General features: G+C 44.0%; 1 protein-coding gene across 5 annotated transcripts in view; it reads right to left on the minus strand.

Annotated features, from left to right (window-relative positions):
- Positions 1-314: 314 nt before the first annotated feature.
- Positions 315-23,466, minus strand: part of STPG1 (sperm tail PG-rich repeat containing 1) — a 164,161-nt gene continuing 141,009 nt past the window's right edge. For all 5 annotated transcript variants that reach the window (XM_073665812.1, XM_073665810.1, XM_073665813.1 and 2 more), the window contains exon 8: positions 315-5,536. In XM_073665812.1, the coding sequence (XP_073521913.1) occupies positions 5,463-5,536 (74 nt within the window). In that variant the 3' untranslated portion in view covers positions 315-5,462. The remainder of the gene's footprint in view (positions 5,537-23,466) is intronic.

The following is a 23,466-nucleotide window of genomic DNA, read 5'->3' on the forward strand; positions in this document are numbered from 1 at the left end:
CCGCGATCACGTGACAGGGTCACCGATGGGCAGGCTAAGTGACGCGCTTCCGGCGAGGCGCTGTTAAATGCCGCTGTCAGAGATTGACAGCGGCATTTAACATGTTAACAGCCGCGGGTGGATCGCGATTCCACCGGCGGCTGTTGCAGGCACATGTCAGCTGTAATAATCAGCTGACATGTGCCCGGTTCAGTGCGGGCTCAACGCCGGAGCCCCCGCTGAACCGGCCTTTCCGACGTGGTGCGTACTATTACTGACCATGTCGGAAAGGGGTTAAATTAAGGCAATCAAAACTTTTTTTTTTTAAAAAAAGCTTTTTATTTTGTAAGTTTCTATTGCGTAAAAATACTGTTGAAATTTGGTATCACTTAGCACACAATGGCTTTTAAAACTTAAGCAAACCCACCTAGCTTTTCCAGCAGAAGACGCTTCAGGAAACGCTGACCTTTTTTTTTTCTAAAGCATCTTTTGTTTGTGAGCATTTTTCTAGCAGTTTTGGCAGCTGGAGTTTTTTTGGAGGGCTCTCCCACGGTTTTTGTGACATCTTTTTTTACTGTTGTTTTCCAGTAGTATTTTTTTCACTCCATTGAGTAATGAAGAAACCACTAACGTTTTTTAAGCAAAATCAAAGGCAAAAGGATTCAAAAGATGTCCGGGCATCCTGTGAGCTTTCCCATTGGCTTGTATTGTAAAGTACTGACTGGAAAACACTAGAAAAATGGTCAGGTCACTTCTTTTAACCTCTTGGCGTTTTTTAGAAACCTGAAGTGACAAAGACATTCAAAAGCCTAAACATATGAACAGCAAGTCGTTATTTCATACAAATGTATATGCTCATTCTTTTGAGTGTTTTCTGATTTATTTTTCTGGCATTTTTTTTTTTTTCGAATCCGCCTGAAAATACGTCATATCATGTACACATACCCTGGTTAACTAAGTTTTTATTTTATAAAAATACTTTAGAAATTTGGTATTAATAGTAATAGTTCTAACCTGCAAAATAAAGTTAACATGTTTTAAGACACAGTGAACACCGTAAAAACAAAACCCATTTTCCATTTCACCCTACAAAAAAATTGCGTTTCAAGTTTTTCAGTAAATTGTATGGTAAATTACTGTAAATTGTGTCATTAAAAAATACAACTCGTCCAAAACCTCCCATGGCTGAAAAACAGTTTGGTCTCTCAGAAAGCAATGATGAAAAAACAACATAGGAAAAAAAGAATACTTTGGCACCAATGGGTTAAACTGGCTACTGGTGATCCAGCAGCTTAAGGCATGGATCTACAGGGTCACAAAGGAACAAGTCAGTAAAGAAGCAGAAGCTCTTAGTCTATTGTTCGCAGATACTCATCGGAGAGTGAATTAGATGTGAAATGCATGTGAGCTTAGGTTTAGGACATGGCCCTGTCTATATTTATGTAGCACTTATAAAAGCTTAGACATGAAATAACAAAATCTCATAGCATAAAAATGCACCAAACCTTCAGGGATGGGAAGAGTGTCTGTCAGATAACTTCGAAAACAAGATAAATACAAGGGAATGAGGAAGAAGTCTTGTGACAGGTAATCGCATTAGTATAGTCTCCTTATTTTCAGGAGGTGTTTGGTTACACATGGATGAAACAGATGCATGATTTAGTGCTACTACGCTGCACCCATAGCTGTTCCTATTTTCATGAGGGCTACTTGTAAATAAATGGTTCGGGCAACCAAGAAAAGGGTAAAGGTCACAATGGCAAAGGTCTTACACTTTTAACAAAAAAATTAAGATTTTATATTTCAGTTTTTATTTCGTAGTGCTAGTCCCTGTCTACAATGGGAATCGCAATCTAATCTCAGACACACAAACTAATAAAATGGGATATTAATGCACCCATGCAGATGATGCCCTTAGTTATATGGGAACCAGGAGACCCCAGTACTGCAAGCCAACAGTGCCAACTACAGAGCCACAGTGCTGTCTGTCTGGATGATTACCTATATACTTTACAGAGTGTCCCATAAACCCGGAAATAACCCTGAAATCGTACTTTGTAATTAATGTTGTAATAAATATATTTCATTCTTTTACTAATTGATTTCCCATTATGTCTGCTACTACATGTATTTAATCTGTGTCATCACCGCCTCCTGTTTATGAAGTAGGCTTCTTGTCTTCTTACTGCCTACCTAGGAACCACACCAAAGTTATTATTTTTATAATTGCTCACGAAAGCTGGTTTGTTTTCTACCATTGTTCTTCCCATATTACTGTTGTGCCGTACAGGTCAGAGCTTGAAAGATAATAAAGCACTGTGTTTTATATAGCTGAATGGTATTCCTAAGTGAACATCACATACAGTTTGACAGCACTGTTTAAATGTCCAGAAGTAATAAGAGACAAGCAATACATGGCTCCTCTAGAACTGTAAAGACCTAGAATTCACATGTCCAGAACTGATAGTAACCTAGAATATGAAGGACACAGAGATATGGATGGCGCATAGAGAAAATCATTTGTGAGATTCTTCTGACCAGAAGATCAAAGTGATAATAGCAAATTTTATTCAATGCCTCCTGGCTGGGACTATATCAGCCTGCTGAGAGCCAAATATATTTTTAGGGTCAATATGGACAACCTTGGCCATGAGTCTCCCATGAATATTCCAGACTGAGCCCACTTTATATTGAAAATTTTGGTTAAAGCGAACTAATTTATTGATCTGAGCACTGGAATTATTCTACACCTTTATATTGTGGTCAATTAGAGGTGATTCTTTGAACTGCCCCACCTACTGTATCCTCACCCATCCCTTGTAGACTGTGAGCCCTCACGGGCATTGTCCTCGCTCCTCCTGTACCAGTTGTCATCACGTTTTGTTAAAGATGATTGTATTTGTTTTTGTATGTACACCCCTTTTTTTCACATGTAAAGCCCCATGGAATAAATGGCGCTATAATAATATATAATAATAATCTAACCTTACTAGTTATCAAATAGAACTTTTATGCCACCAAGATTGTATATGATTTGACTCTGAATTCTGTTCTAGACCTCATAATCATTTGTAAAATGTACTTTTTGATACATCGATTAGTGTGGGCTTTACATCCTTTAATCCTCCTTATTAAAGGTTAAGTTTTAATAATATTTTCTTGTTGTATCTATGATTCACTCTTAATAAATTGTAGCAAAGACTGGGCTCAAATAATTTGCTGATTTGTTGGGGTTTTTAAATAATATATTTTTTTAGGGAGTTCGATAATGCATTTTAAATGGGCTATTAAGTGTTGTAAGTAGACTTAGCCCCTATAACAGCCGTACTAGCACTGTACATGTTACTGACAGTGGCGTACTGCCAATGGCAGCAGGCCATGCCACTGCTATGGGGCCCCATGAGCAGGGAGGGGGCCAGCACCGCATCAGGCCATCCCTGCACTGGGCCCCGCCTCCACTCGTTGGCACCTGCACTGTCTGGCCGCCCGCACAGAATGATGGGGGTGGAAGCGTCTGCTGACACTCCCTCCTCATCATCATTGCTCCAGCTGACTGCTGGATGGGGGGGCCCGAGGAGACTGGAGTATCGGGTGGAACCATGAGAGGTGAGTACGGCATGCATTGTTTTTACATCAGTGGCCATAACAGAGTATGGGGGGTGCATTATATTGTGTCGAGGACCATGGGGGGAGTGCATTATATTGTATGGAGGACCATGGGGGTGCATTATACTGTATAGAGGATCATGGGGGGTGCATTATAATGTGTGCAGGACCATGGGGGTGCATTATACTGCATAGAGGAACATGGGGGGTGCATTATTTTGTGTGGAGGACCAAGGGGTGCATTATACTGTATGGAGGACCGTGGAGGGTGCATTATATTGTATAGAGGACTATAGGGAGTGCATTATATTCTTTGGAGGACCATGGTGAGTCCACTATATTGTATGGAGGATTATGGGGGGTACATTATGCTATATGGAAGGCTATCTGGGGCCATTATAAAATGTGGGGATTCATTATACTGTATTCAAGCAATTATACAGTGTGAAGATTTGTGTGGGGGCCATTATACTGTTTGGAAGGCTAGTGCGGGTCATTATACTATATGTAGGCCCATTAATGTGCATGGAGAGCTGTGTGGGGGTCACAGTTGGGGGATCATACTGTGTTGGGGTCACCATACTTTGACTTGGGAGTTCAGGTGGGGTACAGTAGGATCATTATACTGTGCATGTGGAGGAATTCACCATGGGGGTATCATACTATGTTTGGGGGGCACTTTTGTTGGCATCATACTTCATGGGCCAATGAAAGAGGAATCTAGGAATTCAGCAGGAGGAAAATTAATATTTAAAGGCGGGAAAGTTGTGATACATGCTTTTCTGTGACCCCTGACAATTATTTATTTATTTACTTTTGGATTTGGGGGGGGGTGCAATTAGAAGTTCTGGTATGGGGCCCCATGATTTCTATGTACGCTCCTGGTTACTGGTATAGTGCCTGAGAAGATAACTTTTAATTTATATGCAAATGAGGAAGCCGCATGCCTTCTCCTCACTGTCTCCTCTCTTCTGACACTGCTTGCCTCACTTCCGGGTGTATTAGTGCAGGGAGCAGCGTCAGAAGAAAGGAGACAGGGAAAATATGCAGGACCCCTGTGTGCGGACAACTACAAACATGCTAGCTGCATTCAGACAGTGATTTCTCTGGGAAGCTGTCAATCAACAGTGGGGAAAGTCCCAATATGCAAATGAGGAGGTGTAACGATCCACCAAACACTAAGGATGCACCAAAGTCCCATGATTTGCATATAAATGAAAAGTTATTTTCTCAGGCACAGTACCAGTAACAGATACAGTTCTAGTATGGCTGTTAAAGGGGCTAAGTCCACTGCAACACTGCATAGACCATTTAAAATGCATTTTGGGGGTGATTGACTCCCATTAACCCGACTTCTGCCAACATCAGAAAAATAAAAGTAGTAAGTGTGTATTATATAGTACCCTATGATATTATTGGAAGACTGCAGATCCCCAGAGATTGCAACTGGGATGGGCATGGCTCTCAGCTTTAGTGAAAATTGAATTCACAGTTCAATGACCCCTCTAATAATGCACATTGACCTAATAAGGCCATGTTCACAACAATGTCATGCTTTCAGATGCTTTCATAAGTTTCATAGATCCATCAAGTGTTTCTGTTATATTTATATACAAGAGAGAATAGGCTTTGCTTTTTGTCATCTAAAAATAATGGAAACTTGAAAGAAAGTACCCTAACAGGAGAGTAAATAATGGGATTCTATTTACAGCAACCAGCTTAAGTTGATAATTGGGACTCTGACACCAAACACAAGAATGAGTGCGGTACTGTTTATATACACTATGGTTTGAAGTTGACAGAAACGTCAGTTGAAGCCAAGTTTCCCAGATGTGCTCCTCAGATGCAGTTCACTAGAGCCAGGCTTTGTGTGTGGTCTATGCTGGAACCCATTTCTTGTCACTGTTGTAAAGAAAGGACTGTTTTCCTGGGACTTCAGGACGATACGCACCTGTGGTTGGCAGAATAGAAAAACATCTTGGTTAAATATTGTGCTAATAATCAGTGCCAAGACGATTAGAGATTTAGGCAAGTACATTTGTTAGAGCTTTTGATTTCATTACAATAGGTACTGATACTAGATAGCTGCTAAACCAATGGTACAGATCTCAAATATCCCCCAAAAAACAGCAAAGTTGTTACAACTTGAAATACAGACTTGCATAATAAATCCATGCATCGCCTTAATACTTTGCCTTCTGTGCCCAATGGGTGACTGCAGTTAACAGTCTGGAGGAGTACAAGATATGTTTTCTGGGCTGCTCGGTGAGAAAACGGTCAAATAACAGTGGGTGGTAGATGTAGGTTTATTTGTCTGTACAACATAATGCATTTCTGGGTTGAACTGACCCCTTCATCAGGATAGTGCAAGAACACACCCAGAAATTATCATACACATATCCTGTTCTAAAATGATACAAGCACAAAGCTTGCTATGTGTTGGATGATCTTCAGCAGCATTTCTCCACATCAATGTTCATGAATGTTAAAGATAACCTGACAGGTCTCCCATGCCCCACAAATCATCAGCATTTGTATCTTTCTGTGTATATTCCCTGTCTAACAGTCCCTTTGTTTCTTTTGACAGATAAACAGATCTTTATAAAAAGTATTTCTAAAGTCCATTTATTATAATGCAAATGAACCCTTTGACTAGTTGATGGGAAATTTGCTTCCCCAGACAAGTCATCCTTACTCAGCATGCTATCACACCCTTGTAGACTTGTTAATGTGCTGATTCCACGTGTGGCATTTGCATTCGGAAGCTGTTGCTGTGAACCCACAACATGCTCTCAATGGAAGAGAAACAGACCATCATTAGGCTGAAAAAAAGAAGGAATCCATCAGAGAGATAGCAAAAATGTTAGGAGTGGCCAAATCAACAGTATGGTACATTCTGCAAAAACAGACCGCACTAGTGTGCTTGGAAATTCAAACACGCCTGGACGTCCGCAGAAGACAACAGTGGTGGATGATAGCAGAATCCTTTCCACGGTGAAGAAAAATCCCTTCACAACATTCACCAAGTGAAGAACACTCTCCAGGAAGTATGTGTTTCAGTATAGAAGTCTACCATAAAGAGTATGCTTCATGAGAACAAATAGTTCGCCACACAGTGCAAACCATTAATCAGCCTTAAAAATAGAGAGGCCAGATTAGACTTTGTCAAAAAAACATCTAAGAAGCCAGACCAGTTTAGGAGAAGCATTCTTTGGACAGAGGAAACTAAGATCAACATGTACCAGAAGGATAAGAAAAAGACAGTATGGCGAAGGCTTGGAACAGCTCCAGAACCAAAGCACATCATATCCTCTGTAAAACATGGTGGATGCAGTGTGATGGCATGGGCATGCATGGCTTCCAATGGTACTGGGTCACTAGTGTTTAATGATGATGGTACTGAGAACAGAAGCAGTTGGATGAAATCTGCAGTGTACAGGGCTATACTTTATGCTCAGATTCAACCTAATGCAGCAATGTTGCTTGGACAGAGCTTCATAGAACAACATGGACAATGACCCAAAACACACTGCGAAAGCTACCCAGGAGGTTTTTTTTAAGGCAAAGCAGTGGAACATTCTGTAATGGCTGAATCAATCACCTGATCTCAACAGCATTGAGCATACATTTCACATGCTTAAGACAAAACTTAAGGCAAAATGACCCACAAACAAGCAACAACTGAAGTCAGCTACAGTAAAGGATTGGCAAAGCATCACAAAGGATGAAACCCAGTGTTTGGTGACATCCATGGCTTCCAGACTTCAGGCAGTCATTGCCTGCAAAGGATTCTACAAAAGTATTAAAAATGAATATTTTACTTATGGTAAATTTAATTTGTCCAATTACTTTTGAGCCCCTGAAATGAGGAGGCTTTGTAGAAAAATGATTGCAATTCCTAAACGTTTCACAAGATATTTCTGCTCAACCTTCTTAATTTAACAAAAATAGTGGCATGCAGAGCCCCAATCAAGAAGATTCTATCACTGTCCAAACATTTTTGGACCTAACTGTATGTAGAAGAGTATAGACAATACACATATAGACATTCTACACACATATACAAATTAGCCATGCAAATGTGAGTAAAGCCTGTATACACATATGTAAAAAAACAACAACATAAAATGGCGTAAATATATTTTCCTGTAGTTCTTTACAAAAAAAAAACCCAACTATGTATGAACATATTCTAAACATGCAGCTGGGCAGTTGAATGCAGCAAAGTTAGTAATTAAGGCCACGTTCCCACGTTCAGTATTTGGTCAGTATTTTCCATCAGTATGTGTAAGCCAAAACCAGGAGTGGGTGAGAAATACAGAAGTGGTGACGTGTTTCTATTATACTTTACCTCTGATTGTTCCACTGCTGATTTTGCCATATAAATACTGAGGTAAAATACTGAACATGTGAACGAGGCCTAAATCTTTTTTTCTGATGGAAATGTTGATTTTGTACAATTCAGGCAGCTGGAAGAATTTTTTTTTTGTTTTGACCTTACCTTTTCATGGGCATAACAGTCATAACTTTTTTACAAAAATACATTTATATTAACACTCACTATATTGTACAGGTTGTTAGAATACCAAATAAATCTATGTTTATTGCAAGTGGTTTGCACTTTAATATTCAATAGTAATTCAATAGAAAAAAAATCTGTGACGTTTACTTTTCAGCATCAGTGTACTGGCAAGTAGAGAAATATCTGTGTATATTGTTTTACAGATGAATGGATGTTCAGGTTCGTCAGGTTTGGCTGAACTTTAGTCCAAAGTTCAGTTTGGGTACAAGAACTTGACCCCGAACACCATATAAGTCAATACGGACCCGAACTTTGGTGCTGTAAAATGGTCTTAGCAAGGGCTAGGGGGTTGAAAAATTAAGCAAAATGCAGGTAAGAGCAGGAAAATTTCCCTGCAAACAAATGTGGATAGGGAAATTACTTAAAATAACATAGAAGAATAAGAAAATATAAAAATTAATAGTCTTGAACTAGGAGGCGGAGGTCCAAGTGGAGCAGAGCCATTCATCTATAGTTTACTGTACTTGTTAATAAATTAATAGATAAATGAAAAAAAATGACGTGGGGGTCCCCCCTATTTTTAATAACCAGCCAGGGGAAAGCTGACAGCTGGTCTTATTATGCTGGGAAAGGACCAATAGCCATGAACCTTCCCAGCCTATTAACATCAGCCCCCACCTGTCTGGTTTGCCTTTGCTGATTGTTAAAGATGGGGGACCCAAAAAAATAACCTGGGGTTTTAACCGCCCTATTTTAATAAAGACTCCCCCACACATTCCCTGGTTTACCCATTTATTATTAAAAAATAATCCCAGCAGCTTTAACATAATTCATTGTGGTTCCCACGACGTCCAGCGATTCTGAGAATGACGCCTCATAGGTTATTTGCGGTCATGCCTCAAGTGTGATGACATCAGTAATATCATCGCCCGTGAGACATGAATGGGAATGACCTATGGAGCCTCGTTCTCGAGGCTCCATAGGTCACTTGTGGTCATGTCTCACTGGTGATGATGTTACTGATGTCAGAGCTCGTATGGCATGTTTGCGACTAACCTATGAAACGTCGTTCTCAAAACGTTGCAGGAGAGAATCGCTGGACGTCATGGGAACCACAATGGATTACTTTTTAAAAATAAATGGGTAAATCAGGGAATGTGTGTGGGGCGTATTTATTCAAATAAATGTTTTTTTCCTCCGTGTGTGTCTTTTTATTTTTAAATACGGGGTTAGTAATGGGGGTGTCTGATAGACGCCTCTCCATTACAAGCCCCTCGACTTGATGCCAGCTGACATTACACAGCTGACATCAACCCCAAAGAACTATTACCCTGATTCCCACTGCACCAAGGCAATCGGGAAGAGCCAAAGCAAAGCCCCAGAACTGGGGCATCTAATGGATGTGTCCTTTCTGGGGAGGCTGAGGGCTGGTCTTATTAGGCTGGGAAGGTGTCTATACCCATGGACCTTCCCAGCCTATTAATATCAGCCCCCAGCTGTCTGCTTTGTCTTAGCTGGTTATTAAAAATATGGGGGACCTATCATCATTTTTTTAGGGTCCCCCAATTTTAATAACCAGCAAAGGTAAAGCAGACAGCTGGGGACTGATACTTATAGGCTGGGAAGGTCCATTGAAATTGGCCCTTTCTCAGCATAATAAAATCAGCTCACAGCTGTCTGCTTTCCCTTGGCTGGTTATTAAAAATAGGGGGCACCCCACGTCATTTTTTACAAGTATTTATTTATTTTACATTATCCCTATGCTAGCCAGAGCACAATGGCAATGCCACCTGTGATCCGGCATTTATACATTCTGGGCCATGTGTTACGCCGACCAATCACAACCATGCCAATAAGTGATGGCTCTGGAAGTGCCAACAGCCTGAAAGCTTGTTGATTGGCTGCACTGCAGCCTTTCAACAAACTTTATTTGGCACCGAACAGTAAAACGGGCTTCTGGGAAAAAGTCTGTGTTCAGAGTTCAGTACCGGACACTAGGTGTCCGATACGAACCCCAAACTTTACCGTTCAAGTTTGCTCATCCCTTTTTATGCTGAGAAAACTCTCTCATACTATAACAATGCAGCTACAGATTTGTGAATGTGAAAATGGTCAGTTTTCTCATATGTCATCCATATTGCTTCCCTGCAGCATCCATTTATTTTCATTTAAGGAATGTTCCCACCTCATTAAAAAGGCTACTGGAATGTCACACGCTTTTATTCAAATTAATCCCTAAGCAATTGAGACATAGATGAAAAATGGAAGCAAATCAGAAGTCTTCTGATTTGCATCTGTGCTTCACGGATCACAATAGACTTGAATGGCCGAATCTGATCGGTAAAACGGATCAGTATAGGACTTGCTCTGAGTCTCATGGATCTCTTATTATGTGTTTTTCACTATTGTGTGTTTAAATCCATGAAATTCTATGGGTACGTGTGCTATCTGAGAATAAAATAAAGAGCACATGGTCGTGTCACACAGATGTGAGAATTTAGTCTTAATGCTCATGCCTTCCGCACCATGGATCCTGAGTTCATGTCCATGGCACAGACAAGTTTCAAAGGCAGGTGAAATGTTAACACAAGGTAGTTGCGATAACATAGCAGTGTCTTGACAATGTGTAAGAAAGGACCTCACCACATTTAGTGGAAGTCCATTAAAGCCAAAAATATTTCTCAGTTCTCCTTTTTTTCTCCTGAACCCACTATAACAACTACAGAATGCGTCAAGTATGTTGTTAAACTAGAGATTGCCTCCCCAGCCAGGGCTCACCATCCACTTAGGGGTTGTTTCACTGGTGAGGACATCCACTTAGTTTGAGAAGCACTGGTTTTAGATGCTTCTGTGCTATGGTTGCAGAAGAGAAATGTCTTCTTCTCCTTTAAGGTTACAAGTGCAAATGCTGATGATGCGTAGTGCAAGATGGAATTTGGACTAAGCAGGGTGAGATCAGAAGTGCAGCCATGCAGCTTAGATTGAACAATGACTGTATGACACCATCTAGAAAAAAGCATAAACATGGTATGCAGCAAATACTATGCAGTATGGCTCTGTCATAGTACTCTTAAGGTGATAATAGCACACTATAAATATCGTAAGACAGCCAGGTAGGACTAGGTTAATTCCTAGCACTCCAGGTCCTAATTAGATGCACCTGGCTAGCTATGTCTAGAGAGCCAGGCTGAGTGTTCACTAGTCATTGTGCTGGGTAACAGCAGTGTGTGGATTCTGCTGGGAGCTGCAGAGGACCGTTTGTTGCTGACCAAACTTAGCCAGGAGAAGTGGAGGGATTGCCACTGAAGTGAGAGACCATGGTCTGGGTGTGGGAGGAAGAAAAGTCTTTTGGTGGTGGCTGCCTCTGCCAAAAGCTGAGAGGGAAAGGACTGTGATCTGAACGGATGAGCCTGCCCTGATATTACTGTCTACTGGTATATGAACTGTTTATTTTCCTGTCATATCTTTGTGCCCAGAAGAGGCTGCTTTGTTTTTTTATAACCATTGTAGTCTTATGAAATTAATAAAGCTTCAGATGTTTGGACCAGACCGAATTGCCTATGTGAATGCTAGCTGTAACATACCTGGCGGCGTCCTTGCATAGTGGTCCATCTCCCACTGTGCAAGAGCGCGCACTTGATCTCCTGTCCAGAATGTCTCTCTGGCTTCCCTCCTTGCTGTCTGTTTGTCTGTTTTGGCTGCATAGGGCGACGCCCGCTGAACTTCCTGTTTCTTGTACCTGCTGCGGACACGCCCCTGTTGCACCTTCAGCCTATTGCTGTCCATCTTTGGGTATTTATACCACCTTCTTCCTCAAGATGGCGCCTGAGCATTGTTTCTTGTCAGTTGGCGTTTTGTCTCTGACATGCCAGGTCCTATCCTGTTTTCCAGTTCTGTGTCTGAACTGTGGTCTGTTCTTGTGAACACGCTTCTTGCCTGTTCTTTCGCCTTCTAGGGGCCGTATTCCTAGATCTGCCTGTCTGTGCCTTGCAGTATCTGTTCCCGTCTGAACAGAGTCCTGTTTGTGTCTCTGCCTTGCGGTATCTGTTCCCGTCTGAACAGAGTCCTGTTTGTGTCCCTGCCTTGCGGTATCTGTTCCCGTCTGAACAGAGTCCTGTTTGTGTTCCTGCCTTGCGGTATCTGTTCCCGTCTGAACAGAGTCCTGTTTGTGTTCCTGCCTTGCTGTCTCTGTTCCCGTTCCTCTGTTCCCTGTTGTCTGTGCCTCGTTTCTACTTTAACCTTGTCTCCCTTTTCCCTCTATGTCTGTTTTCTGCGTCTTTCTGCAGAGTCTGAACCCGCTCCTAAATTCCTTCTCGTCGTCTCTGTACCTCTGTTGTGTATTTAGTGTACGCTCGCTACTTCTATGTAAGTACTGTGCGTGCTTCTGGTTCTGCCTTTCCTTCTCCGTCTGTTCTTTGTGAACAGAGTCCTATCCCCTTGCCTTGTTTACCGCTCTGCGGTGTCCGCTCTGCTCCTGCTTAGCTTGCCGCTCTTGCGGTTTCTGCTCTGCTCCTGCCTTGTTTACCGCTCTGCGGTGTCCGCTCTGCTCCTGCTTAGCTTGCCGCTCTTGCGGTTTCTGCTCTGCTCCTGCCTTGTTTACTGCTCTGCGGTGTCCGCTCTGCTCCTGCTTAGCTTGCCGCTCTTGCGGTTTCTGCTCTGCTCCTGCCTTGTTTACCGCTCTGCGGTGTCCGCTCTGCTCCTGCTTAGCTTGCCGCTCTTGCGGTTTCTGCTCTGCTCCTGCCTTGTTTACCGCTCTGCGGTGTCCGCTCTGCTCCTGCTTAGCTTGCCGCTCTTGCGGTTTCTGCTCTGCTCCTGCCTTGTTTACCGCTCTGCGGTGTCCGCTCTGCTCCAGCTTAGCTTGCCGCTCTTGCGGTTTCTGCTCTGCTCCTGCCTTGTTTACCGCTCTGCGGTGTCCACTCTGCTCCTGCTTAGCTTACCGCTCCTGCGGTTTCTGCTCTGCTCCTGCCTTGTTTACCGCTCTGCGGTGTCCGCTCTGCTCCTGCCTTGCTTGCCGCTCCTGCAGTTTCTGCTCTGCTCTTATCTTGCTTACTGCTTCTGCGGTTTCCGCCCTGCCCTGCTTCTGCCCGCTGCTCCGGCAGTCCTGTCCTGCCCTGCTTGTGCTCGCTGCTCCTGCAGCCCCGTCCTGCTCTGTTCTTGCCCATCGCTTCGGGCGTTCCCTCTCTGCTGTGGTTGTCTACCGCATCTGCGGTTCTGTGACCCAGTCTGTACTGGGTCTTAACCTCTCTGTGCTCCAGCCCGTCCTTTCGGCCAGTACCTCCCTGCCTGCATACTCGCCTGTATCCACCCATCTGCATACCTGCCATGTTTGCTTACATCCACCAGTCTGTGCCAGCCTAACTTGCCTGTTCCAGTAATCCCAGTGTGGGTCAACCCCCGTGTCCGGAGTTTGACCTGGAGTAGCACCTGGTCCCTCTGCCCGGTTTCTCCCTGGTGCACTGGCGTCATATGCCGTCGTGCCACCTTGGTCGGATCGGCCAGATACTTAGTCACGCCCCTCCAGGCACTCTCCGGTCCATGGTCCAGTGGAACCACAACACCCGCACACGCCAGTCAGTCCGGGCGTGTGCATAACAGCATGCTCAGGCCATGGTTCCCGTTGAGCCCCACGGCCTTCGCTCTCTGAGAAGTTTTCCAGCGAATACATGCATTAAAATAAATAAATAAATTTTTTTTTTCCTTTAGCTGAGTTCCAGGCGAATTACGCACCCGTCCAGATGGATCTATCTGCTCTCGTTCCTGCGGATCCGCTACGTTATTATGGGGGTCCAAGACAAAGTCGTGCATTTGTGGAGCAATGCATGCTACACTTCAAGTTCTACCCTCTATGTTTTCCCACCGATCGGGTTAAGGTGGCATTCATTATGTCTTACCTGGCGGGTGATGCCTTGGAATGGATCAACCCCCTATATGAAACACAGGATCCGATCCTCTTGGACCTAATGGCCTTCCTGGTGGCCTTTCTAATGGTCTTCGATGATCCTAACCCGGAGGCTCCTGCTGAAGCTTCACTTCCTAATATCCCGGAGCAGCCCCAATGGGTAATGTGTGTGGGTAGCGCAATAGTCCTCCAGCCCAATGAGACTACTGCCCACCCAGAATCCTCACAGGGTGACTACGCTTTCCGGAATACTTCTCCCAACCTCAAGAGGCAGTCCAGACGTGCTAGACGTAGAGGCAAGCCGTCACGCCAGGGTCTGTCCTCCCTGAGACCTCCTGACCCCAACCTTGAAGTCCCTACTGAAGCTTCATCTCCCTGTATCCCGGAGAAGTCCCAACAGGTAATGTGCTTGGGTAGTGCACCAGTTCTCCTGCCCGAAGAGACTTCTGCCCATCCAGACTCCACACAGGAGAACTTCCTGCACCCGGCATCAGATGCTTCACCCACTTTAACCGGTGTGCATGTCCAAGGATGCTCCAAAGCTGTGGTTACCTCAGAGTCTGTGCACCTCTACTACCTGGCGGAGGACCCCCTGTTGCCTCCTGAATCCTCCGGGATACCACTCGATGACAAATGGAGAGAGACTTCTCTACACCCGGTACTCGATACTTTGTCCGCTTTGTCCTGTGAGCCTGACAATGGGTACCCCAAAGTGGTAGTTACCCCCGAGTCTCTACACCCCTCCGACCAGGCGGAGGACCTCCAGTTGTCTCCTGAACCCTTCGGGGTGCCACCTGGTGGTGAATGGACAGAGACTTTCCTATATCCTGGATCTGATACCTCGCTTGCTTCGTCCAGTGAGTCCGACCTAGTGTACTCCGAAGCAGAGGTTACTCCCGAGACTCTACACCCCTCCGACCAGGCGGAGGACCTCCAGTTGTCTCCAGAACCCTTCGGGGTGCTACCTGGTAGCGAAAGGACAGAGACTCTCCTATACTCTGTACCTGATACCTCGCTCGCTTCGTCCACTGAGTCCAACCTAGTGTACTCCGAAGCAGTGGTTACTCCCGAGTCTCTACACCCCTCTGACCAGGCGGAGGACCTCCAGTTGTCTCCAGAACCCTTCGGGGTGCCACCTGGTGGTGAATGGACAGAGACTTTCCTATATCCTGGATCTGATACCTCGCTTGCTTCGTCCAGTGAGTCCGACCTAGTGTACTCTGAAGCAGAGGTTACCCGTGAGTCTCTACACCCCTCTGACCAGGCGGAGGACCGCCAGTTGTCTCCAGAACCCTTCGGGGTGCCACCTGGTGGTGAATGGACAGAGACTTTCCTATACTCGGTACCCGATACCTCGCCTGCTTCGTCCAGTGAGTCCGACCTAGTGTACTCTGAAGCAGATGTTTTCTCTGAGCCTCGGCACTCTTCTGACCCGGCGGAGGACCTCCAGTTGTTTCCTGAATCCTCCGGGGTACCACCAGATAACAAAGAGACAGTGACTTTTCCTCATTATGTACCTGATAACCCGTCTATTTCTTCCTGTGAGCTTGACAAGATGTACCTCGAAGCAGAGATTACCCCCAAGTCTCTGTCCCCCTCCAACCTGGTGGAGGACTTCCAGTTGTCTCCTGTACCCTCTGGGGTGCCACCTGAAAATATGTGGAGAGAGACTTCCTTGTGTGCTGTTCCTGGTACTCCACCCGTTTCGTCTGTTGCTAAGGATGGCTGGATAGGAGGTAGCATCCTAGCTACCCAGAGGAGACCAGTTTTTCCGGTGGACAGTGGAAGTGATCTCTTCGAAGTGAAGAATTGGCCCTCGAATTCCCTGCGGAAGATTCTGGCAGGCCTGAAGAAGAGGGGGCGTAAGGGGGGGGTACTGTAACATACCTGGCGGCGTCCTTGCATAGTGGTCCATCTCCCACTGTGCAAGAGCGCGCACTTGATCTCCTGTCCAGAATGTCTCTCTGGCTTCCCTCCTTGCTGTCTGTTTGTCTGTTTTGGCTGCATAGGGCGACGCCCGCTGAACTTCCTGTTTCTTGTACCTGCTGCGGACACGCCCCTGTTGCACCTTCAGCCTATTGCTGTCCATCTTTGGGTATTTATACCACCTTCTTCCTCAAGATGGCGCCTGAGCATTGTGTCCTGTCAGTTGGCGTTTTGTCTCTGACATGCCAGGTCCTATCCTGTTTTCCAGTTCTGTGTCTGAACTGTGGTCTGTTCTTGTGAACACGCTTCTTGCCTGTTCTTTCGCCTTCTAGGGGCCGTATTCCTAGATCTGCCTGTCTGTGCCTTGAGGTATCTGTTCCCGTCTGAACAGAGTCCTGTTTGTGTCTCTGCCTTGCGGTATCTGTTCCCGTCTGAACAGAGTCCTGTTTGTGTCCCTGCCTTGCGGTATCTGTTCCCGTCTGAACAGAGTCCTGTTTGTGTTCCTGCCTTGCGGTATATGTTCCTGTCTGAACAGAGTCCTGTTTGTGTTCCTGCCTTGCTGTCTCTGTTCCCGTTCCTCTGTTCCCTGTTGTCTGTGCCTCGTTTCTACTTTAACCTTGTCTCCCTTTTCCCTCTATGTCTGTTTTCTGCGTCTTTCTGCAGAGTCTGAACCCGCTCCTAAATTCCTTCTCGTCGTCTCTGTACCTCTGTTGTGTATTTAGTGTACGCTCGCTACTTCTATGTAAGTACTGTGCGTGCTTCTGGTTCTGCCTTTCCTTCTCCGTCTGTTCTTTGTGAACAGAGTCCTATCCCCTTGCCTTGTTTATCGCTCTGCGGTGTCCGCTCTGCTCCTGCTTAGCTTGCCGCTCTTGCGGTTTCTGCTCTGCTCCTGGCTTGTTTACCGCTCTGCGGTGTCCGCTCTGCTCCTGCTTAGCTTGCCGCTCTTGTGGTTTCTGCTCTGCTCCTGCCTTGTTTACTGCTCTGCGGTGTCCGCTCTGCTCCTGCTTAGCTTGCCGCTCTTGCGGTTTCTGCTCTGCTCCTGCCTTGTTTACCGCTCTGCGGTGTCCGCTCTGCTCCTGCTTAGCTTGCCGCTCTTGCGGTTTCTGCTCGGCTCCTGCCTTATTTACCGCTCTGCGGTGTCCACTCTGCTCCTGCTTAGCTTGCCGCTCTTGCGGTTTCTGCTCTGCTCCTGCCTTGTTTACCGCTCTGCGGTGTCCGCTCTGCTCCAGCTTAGCTTGCCGCTCTTGCGGTTTCTGCTCTGCTCCTGCCTTGTTTACCGCTCTGCGGTGTCCACTCTGCTCCTGCTTAGCTTACCGCTCCTGCGGTTTCTGCTCTGCTCCTGCCTTGTTTACCGCTCTGCGGTGTCCGCTCTGCTCCTGCCTTGCTTGCCGCTCCTGCGGTTTCTGCTCTGCTCTTATCTTGCTTACTGCTTCTGCGGTTTCCGCCCTGCCCTGCTTCTGCCCGCTGCTCCGGCAGTCCTGTCCTGCCCTGCTTGTGCTCGCTGCTCCTGCAGCCCCGTCCTGCTCTGTTCTTGCCCATCGCTTCGGGCGTTCCCTCTCTGCTGTGGTTGTCTACCGCATCTGCGGTTCTGTGACCCAGTCTGTACTGGGTCTTAACCTCTCTGTGCTCCAGCCCGTCCTTTCGGCCAGTACCTCCCTGCCTGCATACTCGCCTGTATCCACCCATCTGCATACCTGCCGTGTTTGCTTACATCCACCAGTCTGTGCCAGCCTAACTTGCCTGTTCCAGTAATCCCAGTGTGGGTCAACCCCCGTGTCCGGAGTTTGACCTGGAGTAGCACCTGGTCCCTCTGCCCGGTTTCTCCCTGGTGCACTGGCGTCGTATGCCGTCGTGCCACCTTGGTCGGATCGGCCAGATACTTAGTCATGCCCCTCCAGGCACTCTCCGGTCCATGGTCCAGTGGAACCACAACACCCGCACACGCCAGTCAGTCCGGGCGTGTGCATAACACTAGCGACTACCAGAGAGATAGAATCCCTACAATGTATAAAAATAAGATGTTCCATCTTTATTTTTTTAAGACATAACTGAAGAAACAGGCATTTTTGTATATGAGAATTCTAGAACGGCTGTAATATTTTACTTATTTTCTTAGTTATCAGCTAAAAAGGGGTTTTCGAGTTCCTTAAGATAGATAGATGATCAATATTAGGTTGGTGATAGGCTTAGACTGGAGTCACATGAGTGTATAACACGGCCAAGTGCTATGCAATAAAACATCGCATAGCACTTGACCCAATGTTATACTATGGGGCAGTGCAGACCTGAGATTATTTTCTCATGCTGATTCGCCATGAGAGAACAATCACAGTATGCTGCGACAGCATCCGAGAATCGGATCGCACTCACCCATATAAGTCTATAGGTGCTTGTGAAACATCAGACTGCACTCAGATGTGATCCAAGTGCAGCGCGATTACCATGGATGCCGGCAATGAAGGAGATAGGAAATTTTTTTTCTCCATCTCCTTCGCACCTGTGCTGCAATTCTCTGATGCAAGAGAAATCGGAGAACAGTGCACTGACACTCGGCTCACGCTCGCAGCAGAGTTTGAGCCAAGTGTCATTAGCATATCGCATCCGATGCTATACGCTAGTGTGACCATGACCTAACTCTGAGCACCCCCGCCGGTCGGCTTTTTGAAGGGATATCACCCCTCCAGCCAACACTGCGTCCCCTTCATTGTTTACACCACGCCGTACAGCACATTGCCTTACTCTTAGCTGTTAAGGCCTATTTATTTGAATGGGACAAAGTTCTAATACCTGGCACAGCCGCTACTGAAAGTACAGAGCTGTGCCTGGTAAACAATGAAGCAGACATAACTCTATGATCTATTATTGTGAATTCTTAGCAAACACAAACCTATAGATGCGGGAAAGAATGCTGGTGCGGCAGATTTTTTTTCAAAAATTACACAGTTTAAAAAATGTTGTAGATACATCATTATAACAATTTTGGGTAATAAGATTTTCTATGTACATAAATATTAAGTATTTGACATACAGTACAGACCAAAAGTTTGGACACACCTTCTCATTTAAAGATTTTTCTGTATTTTCATGACTATGAAAATTGTACATTCACACTGAAGGCATCAAAACTATGAATTAACACATGTGGAATTATATATTTAACAAAAAAGTGTGAAATAACTGAAAATATGTCTTATATTCTAGGTTCTTCAAAGTAGCCACCTTTTGCTTTGATGACTGCTTTGCACACTCTTGGCATTCTCTTGATGAGCTTCAAGAGGTAGTCACCAGAAATGGTTTTCTAACAATCTTGAAGGAGTTCCCAGAGATGCTTAGCACTTGTTGGCCCTTTTGCCTTCACTCTGCGGTCCAGCTCACCCCAAATCATCTCGATTGGGTTCAGGTCTGGTGACTGTGGAGGCCAGATCATCTGGCGTAGCACCCCATCACTCTCCTTCTTGGTCAAATAGCCCTTACACAGCCTGGAGGTGTGTTCGGGGTCATTGTCCTGTTGAAAAATAAATGATGGTCCAACTAAACGCAAACCGGATGGAATAGCATGTCGCTACAAGATGCTGTGGTAGCCATGCTGGTTCAGTATGCCGTCAATTTTGATTAAATCCCCAACAGTGTCACCAGCCAAGCACCTCCACACGATCACACCTCCTCCTCCTCCATGCTTCACGGTGGGAACCAGGCATGTAGAGTCCATCCGTTCACCTTTTCTGCGTTGCACAAAGACACGGTGGTTGGAACCAAAGATCTCAAATTTGGACTCATCAGACGAAAGCACAGATTTCCACTGGTCTAATGTCCATTCCTTGCGTTTTTTAGCCCAAACAAGTCTCTTCTGCTTGTTGCCTGTCCTTAGCAGTGGTTTCCAAGCAGCTATTTTACCATGAAGGCCTGCTGCACAAAGTCTCCTCTTAACAGTTGTTGAAGAGATGTGTCTGCTGCTAGAACTCTGTGTGGCATTGATCTGGTCTCTAATCTGAGCTGCTGTTAACCTGCGATTTCTGAGGCTGGTGACTCGGATAAACTTATCCTCAGAAGCAGAGGTGACTCTTGGTCTTCCTTTCCTGGGGCGGTCCTCATGTGAGCCAGTTTCTTTGTAGCGCTTGATGGTTTTTGCAACTGCACTTGGGGACACTTTCAAAGGTTGAATAATTTTTCGGACTGACTAACCTTCATTACTTAAATTAATGATGGCCACTCGTTTTTCTTTACTTTTCTCCTTTTTTTCTTGCCATAATACAAATTCAGTCTATTCAGTAGGACTATCAGCTGTGTATCCACCAGACTTCTGCACAACACAACTGATGGTCCCTACCCCATTTATAAGGCAAGAAATCCCACTTATTAAACCTGACAGGGCACACCTGTGAAGTGAAAACCATTTCCGGTGACTACCTCTTGAAGCTCATCAAAAGAATGCCAAGAGTGTGCAAAGCACTCATCAAAGCAAATGGTGGCTACTTTGAAGAATCTAGAATATAAGACATATTTTCAGTTGTTTCACACTTTTTTGTTAAGTATATAATTCCACATGTGTTAATTCATAGTTTTGATGCCTTCAGTGTGAATGTACAATTTTCATAGTCATGAAAATACAGAAAAATCTTTAAATGAGGTGTGTCCAAACTTTTGGTCGGCACTGTACCTTTCAAGATTTATTGTACAATATGTGATCACTAAATGCCTCTGGATGCCAGAGCCATGGACGGTCCTATTCAGTGATTGACAGCTATCTCTGCATATACAGATAAACAAGGAAGACTGTCAATCACTAATAATACTGCCATCTAAATTCCTAAGCAGAAAAAAGAGCAGAGATTAAAATGAACTAAATACAAGTCAAACTATTTTTTCCCATAAAATATATATCAATCAGCTCATCGCACTCTGCCCTATAACATGCTGCCTGCAGACCTGACACCATGTTCATCTACACAACTTCATTGCACCAAGTCAGTACGTAGCAGAGCATTTAGCATTTGTAGAGACTCTGGACTGAAGTACTGGATTACGATAACCCCAGAACACTTGTTTAGAGGTCATTCTTCAGTAGCATCAGTTTTATATTTGGGATTCCTATTTTCTTTTGGACTGCAGCAAGTATTCATTCTTGTATTTTTCATTTTTTCCTTTCAATGGTTTTAGAACATACCTTAGACTTCACATTTTTGAAACATCAATCAGGAAAGATAAAAATAGAAATGGCAATTATTAAAAGCTATAGTTCGAAGAAACATATACAAATTAATGCCTGTCACAGTCACAGCTAGGAGAAAAAAATATATACACGAATGAAAAGAAAGTATCCAGTGATTGGAGAAGATTATTTTTGAACTATTGTATAATAATTTTGTTTATCTATAGGCAATATTAGGTCTGGTTCCCACCTAGCATAAAACTATAAAAAGTAAGTAACAAAAAAAATAAACAAATCCATTCATACAATTTTGAGATTTTGCTTTATTTCATTTTAAAATGCAGCATGCCCTATTAAGTTATGGTTTTATCAATATTTTCTCAATTGACAACATTGCAGAATGTATGAAAAATCCACTGTACAATGATCACAGTTTCTATAGAAGTAGTCTAGGAAAATTTCATACAAGTGTTTAAGAGAAACCACAACGGTAATCAAGAGTGCCACAAATCCCCATGTACTAGTGCAGTTTTGCTGTGATTTGCACTAAGTAGTTGTGGAGCAGGGTAGTGTACTGACGTACTGGCTTAAGCGATGGCTGAAATGTGACCAGCAAATTCAGCTAGAGTTTAGACATTGAATTTCCCATCAACAAATCAAATTCAATATGAATTTTCCACAAATTTGTGTTTTGGCAAATATGAAATTTTAGGGATTGGATTTGCACAATCCAGCAAAATGGTGGCCAGCTGAAAACACAGGCTGTAAAATATCAAAAATGGGAGCTGGTGAATGTGAAATAATCTATTAACACGTTCACCACGAAGCCTGTCTTCACCTTCCTGATGAGGCCAAATTTTACAATTCTGACCAGACTCACTTTATGAGGTAATAACTCTGGAACGCTTCGAGGAATTCAGAGACTGTTTTTTCATGACATATTGTACTTTATCTTAGGGGTAAATTTAGGTCGAAATGTTTTACGTTTATTTGTGAAAACATCGGAATTTTGATGAAAATTTTGAAAATTCTGCAATTTTTAAACTTTCAGTTTTTATATCCTTATACCAGTTAGTCTCTCCATAATAGTTAATAAATAACATTTCTGTTAGGTGTACCTTACATCACCATAATTTTTTAAACTTTTTTTTTGTTAGGAAGTTAGAAGGGTTAAAAGTTTATCAGCAATTTTTCATTTTTCTAACAAAATTTCCAAAACATTTTTTAGTGACCACATCACATTTGAAGTGACTTTCAGAGGTCAATATGACAGAAAATAGCCAAAAGTGACACAATTTTGAAAACTGCACCCCTCAAAGTGCTCAAAACCACATTAAAGAAGTTTATTAACCCTTTAGGTGCTTCTCAGGTGAAAATTAACATTTTTAATTTTTTCTACAAAAATGTTCATTTAGCCCTAAATTTTGCATTTTTACAAGGGTAACAGGAGTTAGGAATGAGGAGGAATGAACTTAAAATTTGTTGGGCAATTTCTCCTGAGCATGCCGATACCCCATATGTGGAAGGGAAGGAGTGCCATTTGACTTTTGGAGAGTAAAATTGTCTGGGATAGCAGACGCCATGTCGCATTTGCAGAGCGCCTGGTGTGTCTAAACAGTTTAAACCCCTGACAAGTGACATGGAAATTCCACCCCTCAAGGAATTTATCTAGAGGTGTGGTGAGTACCTTGAATCCACGGATGCTTCACAGAATTTTATAATGATGAGCTATGAAAATGAAAAAGATAAATTTTTCCCACAAACATGTTGCTTTAGCCAAAATTTTTCATTTTCACAAGGGTAACAGGGAAAAATGGACTGTACAATTTGTTGAGCAATTTCTCCTGAGTACACGGATACCCCATATGTGGTGGTATACTACTGTTTAGGTGCACGGCAGGGCTCAGAAGGGAAGGACAGTCCATTGAATTCTGGAGTGCAATTTAGCTGGAACAGATTGTGGATGCCATGTCATATTTGAAGACCCCTGACATGCCAAAATAGTGGAAACCCCCACAATTGACCCCATTTGGAAACAACACCTCTTGATGAATTAATCCAGTGGTGTAGTGAGCATTTTTAACCCTCAGGCAATTCTCAGAATTATATAACATTGGGCTCAGTCAATGGAAAATTACCATTTTTTTCCACTAAAATGTTACTTTGGCCCTAAGTTATCAATTTTCAAAAGGGATAATAGGAGAAAATGGACTACAAAATATGTTACGAAATTTCTCTTGAGAACGTCAATACCTCATATGAGCTCAAAAACTAATTTTGAAGCATAGTGCAACGCTCAGAAGGGAAGGAGCGCCAGATTATAGTGCTAATTTTGCTGGAATGGTTTGAGGGTGCCATGTCACAATGCCAGAGCCCCTGTAGTGC

Source organism: Phyllobates terribilis, unplaced genomic scaffold (assembly GCF_046119375.1).
Source record: "Phyllobates terribilis strain yellow unplaced genomic scaffold, ASM4611937v1 Scaffold_2__4_contigs__length_985480577, whole genome shotgun sequence".
In the NCBI taxonomy this organism is placed as follows: Eukaryota; Metazoa; Chordata; class Amphibia; order Anura; family Dendrobatidae; genus Phyllobates; species Phyllobates terribilis.